This window comes from Notothenia rossii (assembly GCF_949606895.1).
Source record: "Notothenia rossii genome assembly, chromosome: 1".
Lineage (NCBI taxonomy): Eukaryota > Metazoa > Chordata > Actinopteri > Perciformes > Nototheniidae > Notothenia > Notothenia rossii.
In genome coordinates this window covers 86,188,508-86,210,954 of record NC_136912.1, presented here as the reverse complement: position 1 = coordinate 86,210,954, position 22,447 = coordinate 86,188,508, and the positions used below count along the sequence as shown (strand labels likewise).

Sequence of the window (22,447 nt, the reverse complement as noted above, 5' to 3'; positions counted from 1 at the left end):
AAGAAGGTCCTTTTCCCAGCCATCTTGTGGCTTCATCTAGCGAAGTGTTCGCACCAAGCCTCGTAGAATCGGAGTAAAATCCTGCTGAAGGGGCTCCATCATGCCCGGACAAATGCAAGAAGGTTTTGGCTGTGCCATTGCCAATCGGTTCGACCAGTTATTTGACGATGAGTCGGATCCTTTCGAGCTGCTAAAGCAAGCCGAAGCAAAGAAGAAGGAGGCTCCTGTTCCTGGTGCCGCCAAGACTTCAGCAGCCCAGGCTGCCAAGCAGCCGAAAAAGGAGTCCCAAAAAGACAGAAAAGTCCCATTGGGTGATAAGAAGGAGGAGAGCCAGGCACCTGTCCCACTTAAGAAAGATGGTGAGATATATTTCTGCATTTTAGGTCTAAATTAGCCAGGCTGCAGGTAAAGGGTTTTAGGCTAACATGCTAAGTGGCTTGCTTACTAGCTAGCAGCGGTTCATAAGCCCCCATGACATGAGGTCCGCATGGCTGCTTTTGTGTCGCTGTTTGCTGTCAGTGGCTGCAAGGTGACATCCATTAAAACGTGTAAATTAGTGTGGTGCGTGGTGCTCCACCGATCCGGAGATAAACAGTTTGCAGGCCAACTTGTTTTGGCTTGTCCCCAACCCCCATCGGCCTTGTTGGACAGGCAGAACCCGAAAGCCTGGCTTACTATAGAAAGTCTCCTAAAGGTGTTTGTAATTTCTCAAAGTCATGATTTTCAGCGCGCCAAAGTGCTGCTTCGGTTACCTGTAATTAGCATCAACAAAAAAGTGGGACTTTTTTTATTGCATTTTTTTAATTATTAATTAAAGTGGTTGATTTAAAATGTGCCACATGGAAGAACGACTAATCAAATGAATGTGGTTTGAATGCGTTGATTTTATCGTGGTGTGTTTGCAGGTGTATTTGTCACATTAGGAGCAGCAGCGCCTTCACGGTGATGAACCTCGTGGTTGTAGTGTGGGGCGTGTTGAATAAAGCACAGTCTCAAAATGCTACTTCCCATTAGCGCATAATACACGCTCAGTGCATGCGGTCATCCAAACTCAAATCACTTAATTTCTTATTTCTTACACAAAGAAATACAAAATCTCTGCTGGCTGTCATATTTAATTTGACCTCTAGATTTAGCATGCTGGATTGAAGCATCCAGGTACCCACGCACAGGCAGTAAGTTGACCATTATCATCACCTAAATCTGCCGAGCTTGCTCATATCCTTTTACTAAGAGAAGATGAGACAGGTGCGCAGACTATGGTGCCCCAGCTGCTGCTGTGTAGTGGAGTGTCTATTTTTGTAGCTGGTGATTTAGGCAATGGGTGGGACTTGTTGTGTCACACTGGGACAGTGGCCATCAACCATGTGTCATGGGGGGTACACACTGTGTAGGCATTAATTTCACTCACAGTTGGAGGGTGATTTTTAACTGATCTGCATACTTTTTTAGAAAAGGCAATAATGAACGATTATTGTCCTGACTTTTTTCATTATAAAGTAAGACTCTGCCTCTATCCATTTTTTTGTAAACTCAATTGTTTTAAATGTTTACTTTTAATAATCTTATTTTTTTCAGACCAACATGAGGTTAATCAGTATTTTAAGAAATGGCTACTAGCGACTGTTTTAGCTCTTTAACTCTGCACCTGAATTGAAATTATTTGCTCCATTTAAACAGAACAATCGCCCCCTCTCCTTTCTCTTGTCTGGGGCTCTGCAGTGGGTCCTGTTCTATCAGTGCTATTGGTCCTCTAATCCTCCTGTTGTGGTCAATCCTAGGTCCTGCGATCAGGAGAATGGGCCGCAAGCCGGAGGGTGAAGGCTTCAGACCCCAGGTCGGTCAGGGAGAGGGGCGCCCCCCCACAGACAGAAGGCCTGTGGACAGGCGGCCCCCACGCCGCTTCGAGAGGCCTGCTGGTGATGCTGGAGAGAAGCCAGAGGGAGGCGAATTCTCAGTGGAAAAGTGAGTTTCTACTCTTATCAACAGACATATTGATTGAAATATATGAGAGGAGAAGATTACATTTACCACTACTTTTTGCTATTCTAGCTCAACATGAGGCAATAGTAGAACGCACTGTGGGGCGGGGTAGCTGTTAAGGCGTTGCTAACAATGATAAGGCTTAGTATGTTCAATTTTTCCCTTAAACTAATAGGCACATGTGGCTCTTCATCTTATCAGTTGACTTCTGTAGATCTAAATGAGAAAGTGTAGATTATGACCAATTTTAAACATCAGTCAGCCTAGGTGAAGTTAAAGGCCAAGATCAAGTTTTAGGCGGACTTATCCTAACTAACTGTCAATGAATAGCACCTGTTGAATGCATTTAGGTTTCCTGCTGTCATTCTTTGTCCACTTTGATACCTCAAGGATGAAAAGGAAGCCTGTGAATGACCCTCCATAGATTTAACTTCAATTGGTTTGAGAAACCTGTGCTTGTTTTAATTTTGACCATGTCTGTTCTTCTTAGACCCATTGGTGATCGGCCGATGCGAGGACGCGGCGGTGGACCAAGAGGGGCCCCCCGTGGCGGCAGCAGAGGCAGAGGCATGGGTCGCACCGATGGCTTTGACTCCCGAGGAAAACGTGAATTTGACCGACACAGTGGCAGTGACCGAACTAGGTACTTTTAGATCTACCCACTCTTAGATATAACCCCCTTAAAACATGTTTGTAAAAGAGGTTGTGTGAAAGCATGCAGTAAATGTGTCACGACCCTGGCTAAAGCTCATTTTCTCTCAGTAGTCTGAAAGGTGAGGAGAAGCGTGGAGGAAGTGGATCTCACAACTGGGGCACCGTCAAGGATGATGTTAAGTAAGTTGTCACGCACGCAACATAACCAGCAACCATAACACTTCCTGAGTGAGCACCTGCAGAAATATCCTTCTGTCATGTTTGTTTTAGACAAACCTACTTTTCGCTGTTGTATTTGGAGGCAAATTATCCTTTCAACAATTATTTGAATGGGAAAATAAACACTCTAAAAAGCTAAATAGTAAAAGATACTATTTACTTATAAGTAATTGATTAAAAATACTTTATTTTGATAATCCCATGGGGACATTTAGTTTTAGTTTTGTTCCACTCAAAAGTGAATGGGTAGTTCTCCTGCAACCAGTCCAAACTCAGAATATTATAATGGTTTTAGTTAAACGTTGATTATATTATGACACATCATACATGAAGATGGCAAGAAGGATCCAGTTGAGCCCAAAGTAATTTATAGTACTTCCATTCTCAGTACTAAACCGTATGACATTTGTTTTCCTTCACAGCGAGCTCGACCAATCAAACGTCACTGAGGAGAACCCTGAAGGCGAGGAACATCCACCTGCTGACTCTGAGAACAAGTAAGTTCTTGGTTTTGTCGTAGTTTTACTGTAATTGATCAAAGTTTTCATGAGATACATTTCAACACTACTTGTGTTCCAAGCAATCCACCAACCCTGACTTGTATTAGACATTAACGCTGTGACACTGTGCGTCTGTTTGTGTTGAAGGGAGAATGAGGTTGAGGAAGTGAAGGAAGAAGGCCCCAAGGAGATGACTCTGGACGAATGGAAGGCCGTGCAGGACAAGGAGCGAGCCAAGGTGGAGTTCAACATCCGCAAGGCCAACGAGGGCGCTGATTGGAACAAAGGCTTCGTGCTGCACAAGTCCAAGGCAGAAGTGAGTCAAGCCCCCTCTGCTCATTCTCAACACAATATGTCACATTCAATTTAGCTGTTGAGTTAAGTAGACTGAGACAGTTTGTTTTTTAATAATGCAACAAGACATCATTTTAGAAAAACAGGCTCTACGATGTAGTCATTTCATAGAGACTATATTTATTAATAAATGATACACCAAGTGTTCAGACGTTGCAGGAGCATCACTCGATTAACTGATGAATGAAAGAGCAAAAGCTCGTTTATAGCCCCATGCTTCTATCATGCCACAGAACTTGGTGTAACTTGATTTGACCTTTTTTTGGTTTGCTCAAGTATACTTGACAGCGATGTCGTGCAGAAAATGTATGGGGAATTTTACATTGTTATTGATTTATGATCATATATTTCAAACTTTATTTTGCCCGTTAGATTTGTTAATGTGTTTCTTTTCTCCATCACAGGATAAGAAAGAGGAGGTTATTGACCCTGAAATTGAGGAGCTCAAGGTAAAATCTTTAGTCCAGTATCTGATTGCTAATCAAATGCGAACAAAATAAACAAAACCTTTAAACCTACAAAACATTTAAGTCATAAATTGTCTTTTCACTTGCTTTCTAATTCAGCTCGATGATGAGCACCACTTCCGGAAGCCAGCCAATGACATCACGTCCCAGCTGGAGATCAATTTCGGAGATCTGGGACGCCCAAGCCGCGGACGCGGTGGACCACGTGGTGGTGGTGGTGGTGGTGGTCGGGGCGGTCGTGGACGCGGCGGGCCCGGCGGACCCCCCGGCCCTCCCCCTCCTGGAGCCGAGGCCCCCAGGCCAATCCGCGGAGGAAGGACTGACAAGGTAGATAACCTTCTAGCTCTCAGCTGGTCTGACATGTCATTAGCACCTAAAGTACTTCCATTAAAAATGCATTGTGTGTTTAGTTTACAAAAATTGAGTGAATTTGATCAGTCAGCCCACTACCTGAAACTCCTCTCATCCCCTTCATACTCTTGAGGTACATCTTTAAATGTTTCAATTCTCTAACTTCTGTTTTGTTTGCTTTTCCTCAGTCATCTGCGTCTGTGCCCAACGTGGACGACCCAGAAGCCTTCCCAGCTCTGGCTTAAGCCCGGCTGCGGCCCCTCAGGCCCACAGGAGCCCCCTGAGCACCTCCACTACGAGGCTTGCATGTTCCTGGATCCTTCAGCAAAGTAAAATGATGGAGAAGACTGTCATTAAATATGGCACTCAAAGTGAGGACTGAGTTTTACCCAATAAAAACAAAACGAAGATGGAAAAAAAAACAGAAATTAACAAAAAAAAAACAAAAAAAGAAAAGGACTTCTTGCTACTCTGGAGCAACTTATTGGTAGAGGTTTTGTACTTGGAAACAAAGTAGCAGGGATGTTTTCATACAGTATTTTTTTCAGAGGTTATGCATTGTCCATTGATGAATATTTGTAATTGCTGCTTGAATATATGCATTTCGAAATGTAAGCATAAGAAGGGTGTTTTTTGCTTGGTGTGAGCCATCGCTTGCTCGCTTTAAAATAGGCACTGTAGGGCTCCAACCCAAGCTCATAAGCTCTGCCACACCAAGTCTTTCTGATGAAGTTAGAGCTTCACGGATCTGAATTTTTTTTTCTTTAGCACTGGGATATTGTTTTATATTTTATACAGGAGGTCTATTCTTCTATGATGTTTGACCTGTAAATCTTGACTATTTTCATACGGTGCAAACAGGACACACCTTGATCTTTGATCGAGCGTTGCTGCCCACATTTGATTGCATCGAGGAAATGACGCCTAAATCTGTATTAAGGTTATTTTGTACTGATGTTCTAATGGGGGAATATTTGGTCATTCTTGAGGAACACATTGCTGATTACTCTCCCAAATTTGCATTGATCCTGAGATGTCAGACGGATCAATTTGAAGCCCAAAGTTATTCCGTGCTTTCCGATTTCTGAGGTTTTCGGGGCACTAGTCACCATCTTAATATCTGTTCCTCCCTGCCCATTTCATCTTTGGTTACAGCCATGTGCAAGTCAATGAATGCCTTTTTTGTTTTACTTTAAAGAGTGATACGTAGAGGAAGTGTCTTTACACAGTTGAGACGCGGCTGTAGTCTTCTGGAAGCCTTCAGACCTTGTCCGACTGTTTACACACTCCACTCCAAGCATCCCTCAGCCCAGTTTCAGTTTGTTTTTGCAGCCTGTACTGTGCATATCTTTTCCTCCACTGTTGACTTGCCCTGTAGCTTCCACTGTGGCACCACTGCATAATTGCTCTGAAAGAAATACAGTCGTTCATTGTGTGGAACAACTGAAGTGCTCTACAAATGTGTGAATTCTAGCCCTGCTATTAGAGACCTCTGTCGGTAAATAAAGATGGTCGGTAAATCTTTTGCATTGTCACTCATTTAATCCTGCCTCAATACATGCAAACATTGTACAGTACTTACCTTTTTTGATTTTGCTTACAACCACACTTTACTACTATACAAACAGATTAAACGTATCTCTCACTCTTATGTCGTAGTTCCTTCTTGTAGCCTGTAAACCAGTAGACCCAGTCACTGTTATTTGTTTTTCATTTAAAACCAAATAATAATTTGCAGTTTTCTATTGCTTGTCTTCAAATCTTTTGTGAAATAATGAGCATCTTAAGCTCTCATTGAACATTTACAATGCCCAAGCCGGTGGTGTTCCCAAAGAGAGGAAGTGTTAGTCAAGCCATGGGACCCCAGTCTAATGACAAATCTTACCCGGTCTAGGACTGCCCAACTTGACCCACGGTAATGATTCTTACCATCTCCTAGATTTCTTGCAGCTCCAGAAAGCACTTCATTTGATTGAAACAAGACCTAACCCACTAATCATATGTAGCATTCACTTCCTGCTGTCCAGGCAAGTCTTGTTCCCTTTGAATGTCAATAGTTTTCTATTGACCCTTTAAGCCCCTGTCACACTGCCCCGAAATTGACACCCGATGAACACACGAATATGGAATTGTGAATTTTGCACGAAGATGGCCCCGAACCACACACGAAGGCAACATTTACATTACATTTAAGACATACAACTGCAACGAAAGTAACAAAAACGATTATGTTAAAGTACTATGATACTGTACTGATATTTTCAGACTTTGTTCTTTACTTTATCCGTCTTTATATGTAGAAGATATTAAGTTTTCCCCGTAATGTTGTTTCCATAGCAACAACATCTTCCTGTCAACTCTCCTTCAAAATAATATATTATATCCTTTTCAGTTTCACAGAACACAAATTGGGTTATTTACATAATATGTTTACATGATTTTGTTGTGCTATAAAACAACCCGATGGACACACGATAAAGGAAATGTTCAAATTCAGCTCTGATCGTAACAACATCGGGACATTCGTGAGGGCATCTCAAGCCATCGTATGACTGCCGGTGGAGTTTATTAGGCTCCGGCAGCAACTTCGTGAGCAGTGGAGGCAAAATCTTTGGCATGCCAAAAAATTGCCGAAGGACCTTGGGAAGGTTCATTTTCGTGTTGAATTCGTGTGTCAATTTTGCCCTTCGTAAGGCCATCGTGAGGGCATCTTGTTATCATCGGTGCCATCGGGCATTCGAGTGAGGGCGAATGTCCGATGGCACCAATGATAACAAGATGCCCTCACGACTCCGCTCACGAAGTTGCAGCCGGAGCCTGAGAAACTCCACCGGCGGTCATACGATGGCTTAAGATGCCCTCACGAATGGCCCGATGTTGTTACGATCAGAGCCAAATTTGAACATTTCCTTAATCGTGTGTCCATCGGGTGTCAATTTCGGGACAGTGTGACAGGGGCTTTACTGGCAGCTCTGCTTACTGCAGGTCAACTATCAGAGGGTGTTGATACGAGAAAGGAAAAAAAAGACACTTCTGTTTGTTATGTCAGATACCAGGCATCACTGGATTTAAAACATTATTCACAAGGGAACAGGACTCAGGACGGGCAGATTACATACACTAGTTTGTGGTGTTTGAAAATTGTGTTTGAATGGGCATGCAGGAGTGTTACTTGTCTTTACACACAGATCTAGGTGAGGAACAAAAAGCACTACAGTTAGATTTTTGTATAGTAGACATTTTGTTATTTTCTTTTATTAACCCATGACTAGCGGACTGGAAGGGAGAGTTTGATTCCCAAGAACAGACTGAGATGGTAAATTCACTGTGTAGAAATCAAACACACTGACCTACTGCTTCAGAAGGGGAGTAGTTCTTATTCAATTCTTATTAAATAGAAAGTCCAATAAATAAAAGGAGGTGTGTCATATTTGGTTTGGTTTTGGGGGGATTGTGTCAGAGGAATTTGGGAAATTCAAATGCTGGGAAACATCAAGAAGGGGAGAAAAGACAAAAGCACGAGGCATTATTTTATCATTTATCAGAACCAGATTATTTATATCAAGCACAAAATACCATTCATATTCTTAATATTAATTTAAGATTATCACTGTGCCATTTTACCATATTTATTAACACTAGGAACAAATACATCAGGCGTCGAGAGAAAAACAGGCAATGCTCTGAAATTCCTCAACCAGTGTAAACTCAGTTATGCCGTTAAAATATATTTTTTTGTATTGTAAATCAGTGAGTTATTATACAGTATATGGATCCAGATCGATGGATTGTTACACTCGCAAGTGTTGGTGACGGTGTGTCCAAAGCTCATAAGACAAATCCATGGTAATGCACGAAATGAAAATAAAAAGTATTACTGTTGAAACATAATGAAAGACTATTGACAGCTTCTTCTGATTTCAACAAGCAAGGAGGTAGTTCATGCACATCACAACAAGATGTGTGACAACATAGACACGGGAACAGGAATAAAGAGGAACCTGGTCACCAGCTCCGTCCGGTCATTGTGACCAATGTCTTTTTGTGTAGCCATCCTCTTCCTCTAAAGATGGCTTTCACTCATCTCACCAAAGAGTTTTGGTTTCAGGTCAACACGCACTGTTCTGAAAGAAGTCACCGCAGTCGATTTTGACCGCATTCAGAGTCAACTTCCCTCCAAACTCCAGCGGCTCGATGAAGATGTTGTGACTGGGGAAGAAACCCAGCATTTCCTCTTCCTCCTCATCCTCCTCATCCTCCTCATCCATTATTCCCGCTCCGTGTGATGAGATGTAGTCGACGGTGCTGTTGGTGTCCATGGATGTCTGCCGCAGGTCGGAGCTGTCTGAGTCGTGGGAGAAGCTCTTGATGTAGGTGGTCCGAGGATAGAGGACTGTGACCGTCTCCGTCTCAGGACTCAGGCTGGTGGGACGAGGAAGCTCCTCCACGTCCACCAGGATGGGCTCCACTTCCTCCTCTGCTCCACTGGAGTTACTCAGCTGCAGCTGGAGGTTCATCTTGCCCTGTTTTGAAGGGAGAAAGAGGCTTAAACTATGAACAATGATCAGCTTTTTACAGAGGTGGGCGAAATACTCAGATTGTGTACTTGCTAGAAGTAGAACTAGCAGTCGAGGCGGGCTGGGGATGGGGGGGGGGGGGAGCTTTAATGCTCAATAGAATATATTAAAAAATATATTAAAAAAAGAGGTAGAACTAGTAGAGAGTAGGAATACTCTGTTACAAGTAAAAGTTTGAATCACTTCATGCTGAAGGGTAGCTTATGAATGTTACTTCAGGTGTACCTTAAGTCTTATTTAAGTGTTGATTATAATTCAAATCACTCGTCAAAATAGAAAAGTAGCTAGGGTATGGAAAGTGGAAGTAAAAGTACACTATTAACCTTTGAATTGGAGTAGGGTAGAAGTACAAAGTAGCAGCAAATGGAAATACTCATCTGAAGTAGGCTACATGTAAATGAACTAAGTTACCTAACACCTCTGGCTTGTTATAGTATTGTGTATTTTTTCCACTTCTAAACATTTACCTTATCCTGAATACACTCTTTTGCCCACTTGCTGTTAGCAGGATCTGGCACAACGTCGAGCATGAGGCACTGGAAATACACCCACAATCTAAAGAGAGAGGGTGGAGAACAATATAGCATGGAAAATGTAATGGCATATATTCAATTATTCTTTTTCGAGCTTCATCATTGATTTTTGTATTTATCATTTATGACAACCATTGTGTATTTTCTGCAAAACCGCTTAGAAATATCCCTTTAGAGCTGCTGTTGCTCACATACCTCTGCTTGACTGCTGAGCTGTGGTACAGACCCACCAGGACTACTACGATCGGGGCGGCCACTGCACACACCAGTAGAGGGGAGAGTTGGCTCTCCTCTGCAACAGGGAAACAGGGAGAAGTAAGATTGCAGTACATACAATTCGCTTATATGGTACAGTCAGTTAAAGATGCAATGTGAAGAACCGACCACTGTGTCCAATAAGTCTAAATTCAGTAGTCATTAGTGATGAAGAAAAGGCAACGACTAAATAATAGCTGGGAAACAACACGTACAATTCACCAAACTTCTTAAACTACAAGAGTTGGTCAAAATTACACTGCTATCTTCTTTATAAGTAGTATAAGCATATTTATGATTTCTAAATATCCACTTGTCACACTATAGTTTACGCTGTCCATCTGTGTTTTTACCATGCTGCTTATCTGTACAACAGCAAACAATAGAGGGTTTAATGGTAAAAGTGTTGCCATGGTGACGCTGTTTGGGGAGAAAATGATTGGTTTTGTTTGTGAGGAGTGACGAAGAAGTTAGGTTGGACTTGGGAAGCCCTTCCTTGGAAAATAAACCACAGCGAAACCAGTGAGTACTTGGTACAACAAAGATTTGGCAACAAATCAAGCCGAGGCTAGATAGTTTTTGTGGTGAGTGCTGATTCCTTAAGGATTTTGTTTGCAAAGAATTGTTTCATCCTGATTTATATAGCTTTTTCTATTGTTGCATTTTGAAGGGAGGACATTATACAATATTTTTGTTGCGGCATGTGGTCTCATTAATGAATTATGTTTATGAGTTTAGGGTTAGTTAGGTTGGACCTGGGAAGCCCTTCCTTGGAAAATAAACCACAGCGAAACCAGTGAGTACTTGGGACAACAAAGATTTGGCAACAAATCAAGCCGAGGCTAGATAGTTTTTGTGGTGAGTGCTGATTCCTTATTTGCAAAGAATTGTTTCATCCTGATTTATATTGCTTTTTCTATTGTTGCATTTTGAAGGGAGGACATTATACAATATTTTTGTTGCGGCATGTGGTCTCATTAATGAATTATGTTTATGAGTTTAGGGTTTGTTTTGTATACAATTGTGTTCAAGCATGCCATTAGGTTTCCACTTACTGCATTCCTTTAGTGTGGTCACATGGGCACCACGTATTATTTGAATTTCCTCTCTTAACCTCGTCTTGGAATAATAATGGCTCTCGAATTGTGACTGTAACCAGGACTTGAACTTTTAATTTACAGTACAGACAAAACAGTAGAATTGATCGTCTTCTTATGTTACTCGTCTAGGCAATAAAGCAAATAAGCATAGCCTCCAAAATGTCACAATCTTTCTGTAAATAAAACTTATAAAGGAACTTACGCTGCAGGAAGAACGTTATCGGTGGCCCTACAGGTCCTTCTCCTTTAGCGGTGGAGGCCGTCATCCACAGTGTGTAGCGGGGTGAAGACAAGTCCTTGATGACGTGCTCACGCTGCGATGCCTCTATGGAGTCTGCAATACACATGCACACAGCAGAGGGAAGTTACACGTGATTGGCTGTATCAAAGACTACATGCTAACATTTGGATGAGAGAAGAGAAGAAATGATCCCACACTGTGGAATGATCTGCCTATGCATATCAATCAATCAATCTTTATTTATATAGCCAAATATCACAAATGTTACATATCAGACAGGCCTCCACACTGTCTGCCTTTAAATCGCTTCTTAAAACCCACCTCTTCTCCTTAGCATATTGACATCTTTTGGATTGTTGCTTTTATTGCTTTTAAATTGTCTATTGTTTTTACTTGTACTTGTTTTATTGCGTGTGAGCTGTGCTGTGTGATGTTTTGTATGTTTGACTGTACAGCACTTTGGTCTGGAGGTTTTAAAGTGCTTTATAAATAAAGCTGTATTATATTGTATTGTATGATATATAACACCATCCGCACTGTGAGTTTCCCACTATTTGTTCACACTTATAATATAATGTTACATTTTCTACATTTATTAAATTGTAGAAACCGAATTCAGACAGGACCTTTTCAGATACACACAGTTGTTTCTTTGTCTTTGTTATCTGTTTACCTTATTTTCATTTTATTCAGTAGCTATTTCTTCAAATAGTTAAAACCACAATAATGAATTAAAAAGAATGCTTAAAAAAACAAAACAAAACAGCATCACCTAAATGTACCAGGTTTCTCAGTACAGACAAATGGTTCTTACAATGCTTCCTGTGTCCTCCGTTGTCATGGTTCTCTAAATAGATGTTGTAGTTTGTGAGACAACCTCCGCGCTGACCCCTGGGAATCTCTGCCCAGGTCACTCTCACCTGCTTCCCCTCAACCTTCTCCTGGACTGATGGAACAGCTGCTGGGGCTGCAAACACACGCAGAAAGAAACACTTAAAAAAACTGTTTTACTAGCTTTCTTTTCTGCCAGATATGTTTCTGCACTTATGTAACACTTAGACTTTACCTGACTCCAGAGTAGTGACCCCTGTAAATCTGGTCCTTCTCACTGAGCTCTCATTATAGAAAACATACACTGCTCCCTCGTAGCACTCAAATGGCTTGACATCTGCATAAAGAAAGACATAGATATAGCAACATAGAAAAATACAATGGAGGTACATAGAGTAGTGTTTACTGGGGCTGTACTGCGTAGCTTAAAGCTCATTCATAACGTTATGTTTATATTGGAAACCTTTTCATTCATTCCCTTGCTTTTTTTCCACCTGTAATTCTCACAGTTGCAAATAAAGGCTATATATATTCTGAACTAATATTAGTATTATAGTAATTGTAGATTTAGATTATATTGGAGGCTGTGTGTTTGTTTCTGACTTGTTTGAGCCAAATATCTCCAATAATTCCAGAGCGTTACAATTTCAGCATTTTTTTAAAAAGCTTCAACATTTAACAACAAGGTTTTATCTTTGAAAAAAAAATACTCCTTTTATCAATATGAGCTGGCATTTAGCCTTTTAAAAAAAAATGTAACACTGAAACGGTTCATTATTTAAAAACAACTATTTTACCCATTATGGTATTTCCAAATGTAGGATTTTTCTCTGAGGTTTTTTCAGTGTCGTAATCTCAATCTTTATTTATTTATATAGCACATTTAAAACAACCTTCAGTTGACCAAAATGCTGTACAGGCAATAACTACAATATTAAATAACAAAATGGGAGTACAATAATAGAACAATAATTAAAAACATGATAAAAAGCACAATAAATAGAAAAATATAAAAAACATATACAAATGTAAAAATGTAATGTTCAACTAGTATTAAACGCCAGTGCAAAGAGGTGAGTTTTTAGCTGAGATTTTAAAAGTTCAATAGACTCAGCAGTCTGGATATACTGGGAGGCTGTTCCATAGTCTGGGAGCTGCAACACTGAAAGCCCTGTCACCTCGTTTTTTTTTTCCTGCACCGACGAACCACCAACATATTTTGCTGAGCTGATCGCAATGCTCTAGCTGGAGCATTGGGGTGGAACAACTCAGACAGGTAACGTGGTGCCAGTCCATGCAATGATTTAAAAACAACAAGTAAGTACTTGAACTGGATCCTGTAACTGACAGGAAGCCAATGAAGATCTGCCAAAACGGGTGTGATGTGGTCATAACGTCTCTTCCCAGTAAGAAGGCGTGCAGCCGCATTTCTGACCAGCTGCAGGCGACGGAGTTACAATAGTCTAAACGAGACGTTATAAATAGGTTGATTAGCTGTTCAAATCCTTAAGAAGATAGGCTTTTACCTTCCCCAGAAGCCGCAGCTGGAAGAAGATAACTCCAAGATTTCTGACAGAGGGACGGCTGTAGGAGGCTAAGGGGCAGAGTACACTATTAAAGCCATCCAGGGGTTCAGACTGTCCAGATATTAAAATCTCTGTCTTGTTTTCGTTGAGAGTCAAGAAGTTGATTTCCATCCATGATTGTATGTCTTTCAGACAGCTAAGCAAGGTAATCCTAGATTCCTTATTTGCTTTTATAGGCAAGTATACCTGCAAATCATCGGCAAAGCAATGTTACGAAATGTTATGCTTTTAAAAAATTGACCCCGGAGGTAGTAAATACAGACTGAACAGAATGGGGCCAAGGATAGAACCTTGAGGGGCCCCATATCCTAGTGGGGCTACAGCTGAAGAATACTGGCCAAGATGCACAGAAAAGGTCCTTTCTGACATATATGATTGAAACCATTTTAGGACATTACCTTTAATTCCAACACACAGTTCAAGGCGTGATAAAATAATTTGGTGGTCAATGGTGTCAAAAGCAGCAGACAAATCTAAAAGCACAAGCACAGCAGAATTCCCAGAATCTGTAATTAAAATAAGATCATTAAAAACTCTTTGGAGAGCAGTTTCTGTGCTAGTGGCGTGATTTAAAACCAGACTGAAACTTCTCTGATATGCAGTTTAAAATAAGGTGCGACAGCAGTTGCGCTAACACCACTTTCTCTAGGACTTTAGACAGGAAGGGAATCTTAGAAATAGGTCTAAAGTTGGAGAGAACAGAATGATCAAGGTTCTGTTTTTTGATAAGAGGCTGCACTACAGCGTGTTTAAAAAAGGCTGGAACGCAGGTGTGAGAGATATTTATCAAAGTTAAAATACATGACCCAATAGTAGTAAAAACGCCTTTCAGCAGTCTCATAAATATGATAACTTGACATAGACCTTCACAGCTTCATTAATAAACACCACTTTGAATGTACGAAACACACGACATTCAGTATAGACCTAGTATTTCCTTTAACTCTCTAATACCCACCTTTTATAACAACATGGTTTTCATTGCGGCCCAGTCCGACCCATCTGAGCTCCATCATGTGGCCCTTGGGGAACCACTCCACCACAGACCGCCTCACTGCAGCGTAGGGCTTCTTCCAGGAGAGGGTGACACTGAGGTTGTCTGCAACTTTGTGCACATCTTGAAGGGGATCTAAATGCCGCAGCTTCACTAAAAGAGAGAAACATGCAGCCTCAGTATTACTGATGCATCTGATATTTACAACACTGCTCACCAAAAGAGGCTGGTTTCTTGCGGATAATTAATTATACAAGGCATTCCTTTGTTATTACCTTTTGTGTATTCAGATGTAATATTGGCTGGAGGGGACGACCCTTTGGAGTTGCAAGCCCACACTGACACTTCACATTCGGCACAGAAAGGGACCGAATAACTCCTGGCTTCGGCGCTAACGTTAGTGATGTTCTGCCCAGAGTTTGGGCTGTAAACTCGGACTCCGTATGAAAGGATTTTCCCTTTGGCAGCAGAAATGCCCAGCTCCTGCAGTCAGAGGATGTTTAGAAGTGAGTTATTATGTTTAACATCATACAAAGTATAAGTAACAACAACATGAGGGTCATGTGCTTTTGATTTTCCAGTCTTTACTGACGGCTCAAAATCACCACACAAAGAGAGCATGTTAGATATGCACATCATTTCTGTTCAGCTCCTCTTTTCTTGTAAACTGAAACTGTCAGGTTTCACTCATCTCTCATTGTCTTCATGTGATGTTAAATGAGTGTGTGTGTGTGTGTGTGTGTGTGTGTGTGTGTGTGTGTGTGTGTGTGTGTGTGTGTGTGTGTGTGTGTGTCCATATGTGGTTGAGAGTGGGGATGTGCAAGTGTGTGTGTGAGGGTGTGAGGGTGTCACCGCATCAGTGGTCAAGGGTTGACCTTTAGTGTGTGCAGGAAGTACGGGAAGATTACAAAGTGTTACTATGGCAACAACACCTGACACCCACACAGACCCGAAGCAAGAGAGGGATCTCATGAAACTGTACAGCAGTGTTCATGTGCATTCACAATCATATCAACTCACTTCGATAACATGTAAAACATACCTTCCAATAAACTGTCAGGGATCTAAAGTCAGAGGCCAGTTCAGCGTACCACACATCCAACTCTTTGGCAGGAGCTAAAAACAAAAAACAATCTGTCACTGGACCATAAAAATAAAAGCATTCATAAAAAGGTTAATATTTGAGTCTTTGAATTTCCGAACGACTGTTTTTTTCAATGGCAAAGTTAAAGACATGTTTAGAGAATTAAGATTTCTCAAAGACTTCTTTAAAAGTTCCCAACTATAACTTTGCAGCTCTGTCACATTTTCCTAGGTGAGCTGAAGTCAGACAACAATGAGTTACACTTCCAAGAAACCTCCATATCTATACACACTGTTGCCCATAAAGTTGGAATCATTTTGTTTACAGAAACATTCCTCTTTTTATTCCTATTTACACACACAATCATTTCATGAGAAGAGGTAACCAATATTTTATTCCAACTTTATGGGCAACAGTGTATAAAATAGAAAATCAAATACTTGAAGATAGCTTAAAGGGCCCCTATTTTGGTAGTTTACAAGTTCAAATGTATATTTTGAGCCTTTACAAACACAAAAACTATATGCTACAGGAAAGGACAACCGCAAAAAGCATCATTGGGCTTCTTTAAGACGACATCTATGACATTGAACATCTAGATAACTCCTCAAACTAATCTATTACATTTTTTGCTGTTGGAGATTTAAAGCTGCATGTTCATGGGAGGCTAAAGTAGGAGTTAAACTTCAATGATGTCTAATAATTGAGTCTTCAAATATGTAACCTCCCGTTCATCAAATCCCAAAGCCCATTTTGTGTCAAAGAGATTTCTCACTGGTTATCATTAGGCCAGGAGTAAAGGAGAAAAGGTATTTGAAGTAAAATATCAATAGACTATTCTATAATTTTACACATAAAGCAGTTGTGGGGAAATGCTTTTATTACTTTCCCAATAAATGTAATTGTTTAGAGGAGTAGATTAGCTTCCTTCTTTATTTTTTAAATCTCTGTAAGATGATTGCACATCAACCAAAAATGTAACTGCAGTTGTTTCTACCTCGACCTCTGCAGCTGTTAGAAAGCTGATGGCTTGTAACTGCTGCACATTCATATCTCATGCATCAGACCTTCATATCTTCACACCATCAGTATTAAGAGTGTTGAACGATATTTCCAAAGAAGCATCCCCTTATTGTTACTTCACTTTTCTTTGCTCTTGCTTAATGTTTAACTGATAAATACTCAACTACTTCTGTAAGCCACCACCCATACTGTGTTATCGATAATGAATGGTTTTGCTCAACACACACAAACCCATAAGGACTGTTTCAGTGGCTTATTGGTATCCTGCAGACAGTGAGTGGTGACCTGAGAACTGCCTCAAAAAACCCAAAGAAACGGAAACATCATCTGATAGCTTTCATAGATAAAGTGCCAAAGAGAGACTGTAAATAATCAGTTCAGATATAATTGCTTGCACACAGACAGAAACAGAGGTTCTTTCATTCAGGAAGTGCAAAAGTAATCAGCAGGTTAGTGTAGTGAAAACAGACCACTTCAACTTTAACCCCCAAAAGTTTCTAAATGATACATTTGTGGGCGCTGCTGTCGCAAAAGACAACCGGATCGCTTTCGGTTTCTCTCAGAGCCTAGCAACCACCAACAACACACTGCATTCATTTTTATAAATGTTTTCCACATCATTTCGGTTCCTGAGCATTATAACTGTAAATAACTCACATTGATACTCTTTGATCACTAACCAAAGTGCTATCCTCTTCCTGTTTTGACTGCACAATGGTTGACGTACTTCCTTTGTGCCTTAACTCAAGCCTTCTATTTCCCAGGATATTGTACCAAGTGTCAGACAGAAGTGCATAGTGAAGGTGATGCTTACAGGCAAACAATCTACCCTGATTAAATCAACTTTACTCCACAATAAATGAAAGCAAACAGGTTTTCTTCTGCCAGTGCTCTGCTTACCTTCCTCTTCAGTCCAGTTGGAAATGCTAGCGCTCCACAGACTCCACAGGCCGGTGCTGAATTTGGATCTGACTCTGAAGTGGTACAACGTGTAAGGCTCCAGAGAGGCAACCTGCACTGATCTCATCTGCACACCCTGTGAGCAAAAACACATGTGGTTTTAATCTTATTGTTATTTATATCAACTCACTCATCTATGTTCCAATAAAGATTTCTCGCTGCCATGAAGTACCATTTAGGGTCACACTGCAAAAACACCAAATAGATTCAAATGTTGTTTGTTTTTAAACATTTGGCAACATTATAAGTGTACTGTACCTTTGTGCACATCCACCTGACACATATATTTATTTTATATCTTTGAATTAGCAGAAGAGCTATGAGTTCTCAGCATGCAGTGACTTTATGTCTTCAAAGAGTTTGAGAAATCTTCCTCAGCAAACATGTTATTGAAAGTCCGTACATTTTCAAAATCTGCTCTAATCTGAACAGTTATAAGACTTCAAGGTTCTTTATTGTCAAACTAAATAGCTACAGAGTAATTATGTCGTTGACAATCTTAGGTCACAGGCTTCTCCAACAATGCAACACAATAATACAGATAAGCAGACAATATGACTTCTTACTGAGTCTGGAGAAGATGTCCATGTCTGTGTGTCCGCTCTGTATTGGATCTCCAGGTGCTGAGTCGTCACAGGCTGCTCCACTGTGATGATGCACTCTTGGGAAGAGCAATCCGGTTGGCGAAGAACAGGAGTCGATGGCATCTCTGCTCAGATTAACACAGAATGACCAGATAAATTAGACAAATTAAGACAGCCTTATAATACCAGTACATCAGCAACAGACTTCAACTAACTTACAAATGTCATAGTATTTAATCACATAAAAAATCATGTTAAGTCAGACTATGCAGAAAAAAATAGTTATGTAAAAGGTCCTATAAAAAGTCCAGAACCAGAGCTAGCACCTCGTTTTTTTATGCCTATGCAAGCCAGTCAAGCTGAAGATACATCTATTCCTGTCCAAAATATATTTGTTCAGGATTTTATCCTATTTATAAATTGTCATAATAAGTATATTAGTTGTTTAGTCCAAGTGGACTTTGTTAAAAAAAACACTAAGTGGACTTTGTTAAAAAAAAGTCCACTTAGTTATCGCATTTATGAGGATTGCACTACTTGAATATTGGCACAGACTTATGGAAAACTCACACAAAATGTAAATAAAGCCTTAACATTTTTAACGTTTGATTTCTTTAAAATCTGAAGTGATGAAAAGATACGATTCATCAGCTCAAACTACCATAAGAGGCATTCATTGCCTAGTTCAAAGAAGGGTGGAGGGAGTTTATAAACTATCATAACCTTGAAGATAAGTGCATCAAAGAAGGACATATTACAAAGAAGCTTTTAAGTTCCAATCATTGAGTCTTTATCTCTTAAAAGCAACTAGAACTGTCATGAGAAATAACACGCTATTTATGCAGAAGTTGCCAAGAACATCTCCAAATACTTGGCTGTATGAATGAAAATATGCTGGTGTCTTACTAATGTCACTTAGTGTGTAGTTCTTGTGGATGGAAGCTGCAGAGCCCAATGCATTTTTGGCGTGGACCCACACAGCGATCATCAGGACGGAGCCGGGCACATGGACGCTAGCTGACCGATCAGTTTTTGCCTTACTGGAGAAGCTGTCCAGCATTGGTGCATGTGTATGGTTTTTTGATAAAATTCTCATCCTGAAACACACAAAGCCACATTTTATTTTACTGTAGATCCACCAGTATGATATTATTGTTATACTTCTAAATCAGTTGAACTCACTCCAGTGTTGAATTATTCTCCAGAAAAGTATCCCGTCCTCTGTCCCAACTGCAGGACACATCTCCACTATCATTATTATTTACTTTGTAGGTGCATGAAATGTTTTTAGGGCACTCTGGTGGATCTGATGGACAAACAGGACGTACAATTAAGTGTTGAGCATAGAACATGAACCCATTACTGTAGGACTGTCAAATAATGAAGACATATTATATTTGAAAACAGTGGTACATGAAGGAACACACATTTTTAGTATTTATGTTGATAACATTGTGTGCATGTTTGGTGTAAGACAACTGCTATGCTGCATGTGTCAAGCTTGTTTTTAGTCCTCATTTAGCAAAAGGTCTGTGGTCAGAGCTTATCACATTTTAATCTTTGACACTTCGCTGCGCCTTGCTTGCAAAAAATGTGAACCGTTTAGGAAAAAGCAGAACCAACCCTACCCCTTTTTTTAACAGCTCTTGTAGCTCGAAAAGTTACAGTAATGTCTTAAGATATGAAAGCCTCATCTCTAAGCCCCATGCAGGGTCACATTCCCTGCAGGATTTCTGTGTAAATCCACAGAGTTTTGAATAAGAATAAAGTATAAATGTGTAAAATCATCACATTAATCAGTCATTTCATTTGAGGTCAAATAGCATGACATTCCCTAAATATGCTAACTTTACTGCAGTTAACGTCAGTATTATCGTTATTAAAAGAAGATTAGACTATAATTAGCAAAGTTGTTTAAATCTCCTTATGGATTTTAATGTAATGCATCTCAATTTGTAAAACTAAGCTTCTGGTAAAACCTCTAATAGGGGAGGTATCCTAATTTACATTTTGACTTCTTAACTCCCCTGCCCTTTTTTCATTATGTACATATTTGCAAATAAACTAAACTTGTTTCAGAAAGGGATGCTTTTCCTGCTTTTCCTCCTTACTCACATCCAGTTGAGAAGTCCTGTCCACAGGAGTCACAGCTAGAGGAAAGACACTTACAGCTATATGTTTTCTTCTCCGTTATGTTAAAAACGTCGTAATATATAGTTGTAGAATTCAATACTTTGTGGGGCAGTGGTGCGTTATTTTGGCCGTAGAAGTTTTTTTTTCTGCAGGTAACCGTTAAACTGGTGCAGTAAATCCTAAAACTGGAGCCTAGAAGCACATCAATTCCAGCACTGGACGTGAGGTTACAGCACCTTGTACCTGAAAGTAGAAATGTTAACTTTGATTAACTTCATGTTCATAAAATATAGTGATGAGAAGTTAAGAAAGCCACTGATCATGGATTTGTTGAATTTGGAACAGATAAGGAAGAGTATTTCTGCATATATGCCTTTCACAAAACACATATTCATCCATAAACCTCATGCAGATGCAAGTTTTACAAAACACACACACACACACACACACACACACACACACACACACACACACACACACACACACACACACACACACACACACACACACACACACACACACACACACACACACACACACACACACACACACACACACACACACACACACACACACACATGATATAAAGTTTTTTTATAAAAAGGATCTTAGTTTTTTATAGCTTTTAACTCTAAAACATATTTAGAATGTACATTGAAATGTTACGTGAAAACGAAATGTTAGAAAATGATTTGCACAATAGTCTGAATTTACCCTCGCATAGCTGCACGGTCAACACAGTGACAGCAGTGAGGATGGTCCATGTGTGGGACAGTGTCGCCATCATTAACTGCTTTCTTTATGTCATTTACATTGCCGTGAGGACTGCTAAGTTACCTTAAAACATAAAAAACACACAACATATATGAGGTCTATCATGATTTAGGATAGAGCAGTTTTAAAGTTATTTACTGAGGAATAATGATTGATAGTAATGATCCAATGTTTTACTCAGTAAAATACATTTGCTTCTTTATGATCATCCTGGTCTCTGGCGCTTATAGTTAAAAGCATATTAAAGAGTTCAGGCAGAGCCCTATAGCGACACATATGGCAGCTGCATGCAGTCAATAATGCCGGACGGTAATCAAACAGAAAGTCATACTCACCAAGACATCACATCTCAGCATCATATCAACCTTTATTGCCAAAGGAGCCTTTCAAAGCCATATCATTAAGTCTTCCTCTCATATTTCATCAGAGCAGAGTGTCCAAACTGTGGTGAGCTGACGGCAGACACTCCGTGGTGACTGACTGCTGCCTCTGGTGTGTAGTGACACACTTCACTCACACACACCAGTCACACACTACTTCACCAAGGAAACTACAGTAGACTCAAAAAGGCTGTGCAGATTCAGGAGATTCATGGTTAGGTAAAAGCAATAGTGGAAAAGAGGTGGAAGAAGTACTCAGGTGGAAGAAGTACTCAGATGTTGTAGGTAAAAGTAAAAGTAACAGAGTTTAGGAGTACTCTGTTAAGGGAAAGTCCTGCTTTCAAAATGTTACAGAAGTAAAAGTACAAAAGTATTAGCATCTCAATATACTTAAAGAAACAAAAGTAAAAGTACTCATTGTGTAGAACACCATATGATTTGATAACAATTATTAATGCATTTAAGTTGATCAAAGCTGGTAAAGGTGGAGCTAATTTTAATTACCGTGTGGGATAGCTTGTGAATTTACTCCAGGTGTAACTCAAGTCTTATTTAAGTGTTGTTTATATTTCACATAATTAATCAAAATCTGCTAAGTAACTAAAAGTATTACATAAATGTAGTGCAGTAAAAGTACACTAATTACCTTTGAATTGTAATAGGGTAAAGGAACAAAGAAGCAAAGGTCAATTACAAGTCTATCAAATGTTCAGTACAGTACATGAGAAAAAATACTTTACACCACTGGTTACTAAAGAGCTCTCCTGAACTTGACTAGTACTTATGTTGCAGTCATTGCAACTATATACTCAATTACATATTTGAAGCACTTAATGTAGGCTACCTGTCTAACAGCTTTGGTTG

The 22,447-nt window shown here is 40.0% G+C and overlaps 2 protein-coding genes across 5 annotated transcripts; one reads left to right on the top strand and one right to left on the bottom strand.

The window, feature by feature from the left end:
- On the top strand, nt 1-6,053 carry serbp1a (SERPINE1 mRNA binding protein 1a). Of its 4 annotated transcripts, none has more exons than XM_079676015.1 (9): nt 1-359; nt 1,782-1,965; nt 2,474-2,626; nt 2,749-2,817; nt 3,279-3,353; nt 3,504-3,672; nt 4,115-4,159; nt 4,277-4,504; nt 4,717-6,053. In XM_079676015.1, exons 1-9 carry the CDS (start codon nt 101-103, stop codon nt 4,771-4,773), a joined length of 1,239 nt encoding a protein of 412 aa, XP_079532141.1. In that variant the 5' UTR covers nt 1-100; the 3' UTR covers nt 4,774-6,053. The 4 variants fall into 4 exon arrangements, with proteins under 4 accessions (XP_079532141.1, XP_079532140.1, XP_079532139.1 ...); XM_079676014.1 differs by having other exon boundaries at nt 3,501-3,672; XM_079676013.1 differs by having other exon boundaries at nt 2,746-2,817.
- Nucleotides 6,054-8,052: 1,999 nt separating this feature from the next.
- Nucleotides 8,053-21,824, bottom strand: il12rb2 (interleukin 12 receptor, beta 2a). Its single transcript, XM_079674586.1, has 16 exons — nt 21,539-21,824; nt 21,144-21,266; nt 20,412-20,672; nt 19,479-19,602; nt 19,203-19,393; nt 18,279-18,421; nt 17,653-17,788; nt 15,688-15,761; nt 14,921-15,128; nt 14,610-14,798; nt 12,301-12,402; nt 12,049-12,201; nt 11,196-11,327; nt 9,834-9,930; nt 9,573-9,660; nt 8,053-9,051 (listed from the first exon to the last, which is right to left on the bottom strand). The coding sequence occupies exons 2-16, from the start codon at nt 21,214-21,216 to the stop codon at nt 8,638-8,640; spliced, it is 2,385 nt and encodes a 794-aa protein (XP_079530712.1). The 5' UTR covers nt 21,217-21,266; nt 21,539-21,824; the 3' UTR covers nt 8,053-8,637.
- Nucleotides 21,825-22,447: the final 623 nt, after the last annotated feature.

Excerpts from the sequence above, each read along its gene's own strand:
- serbp1a (XM_079676012.1), top strand. The coding sequence starts at position 101 with ATGCCCGGACAAATGCAAGAAGGTTTTGGCTGTGCCATTGCCAATCGG. Across the intron at positions 3,354-3,500 it reads CCTGCTGACTCTGAGAACAA|AAGGGAGAATGAGGTTGAGG; the intron begins GTAAGTTCTTGG and ends CTGTTTGTGTTG. Across the intron at positions 4,505-4,716 it reads GCGGAGGAAGGACTGACAAG|TCATCTGCGTCTGTGCCCAA; the intron begins GTAGATAACCTT and ends GCTTTTCCTCAG.
- il12rb2 (XM_079674586.1), bottom strand. The coding sequence starts at position 21,216 with ATGATGGCGACACTGTCCCACACATGGACCATCCTCACTGCTGTCACT. Across the intron at positions 19,603-20,411 it reads ACAGGACTTCTCAACTGGAT|ATCCACCAGAGTGCCCTAAA; the intron begins GTGAGTAAGGAG and ends TTTGTCCATCAG. Across the intron at positions 11,328-12,048 it reads CGGAGGACACAGGAAGCATT|ACTCCATAGAGGCATCGCAG; the intron begins GTAAGAACCATT and ends TGTGTATTGCAG.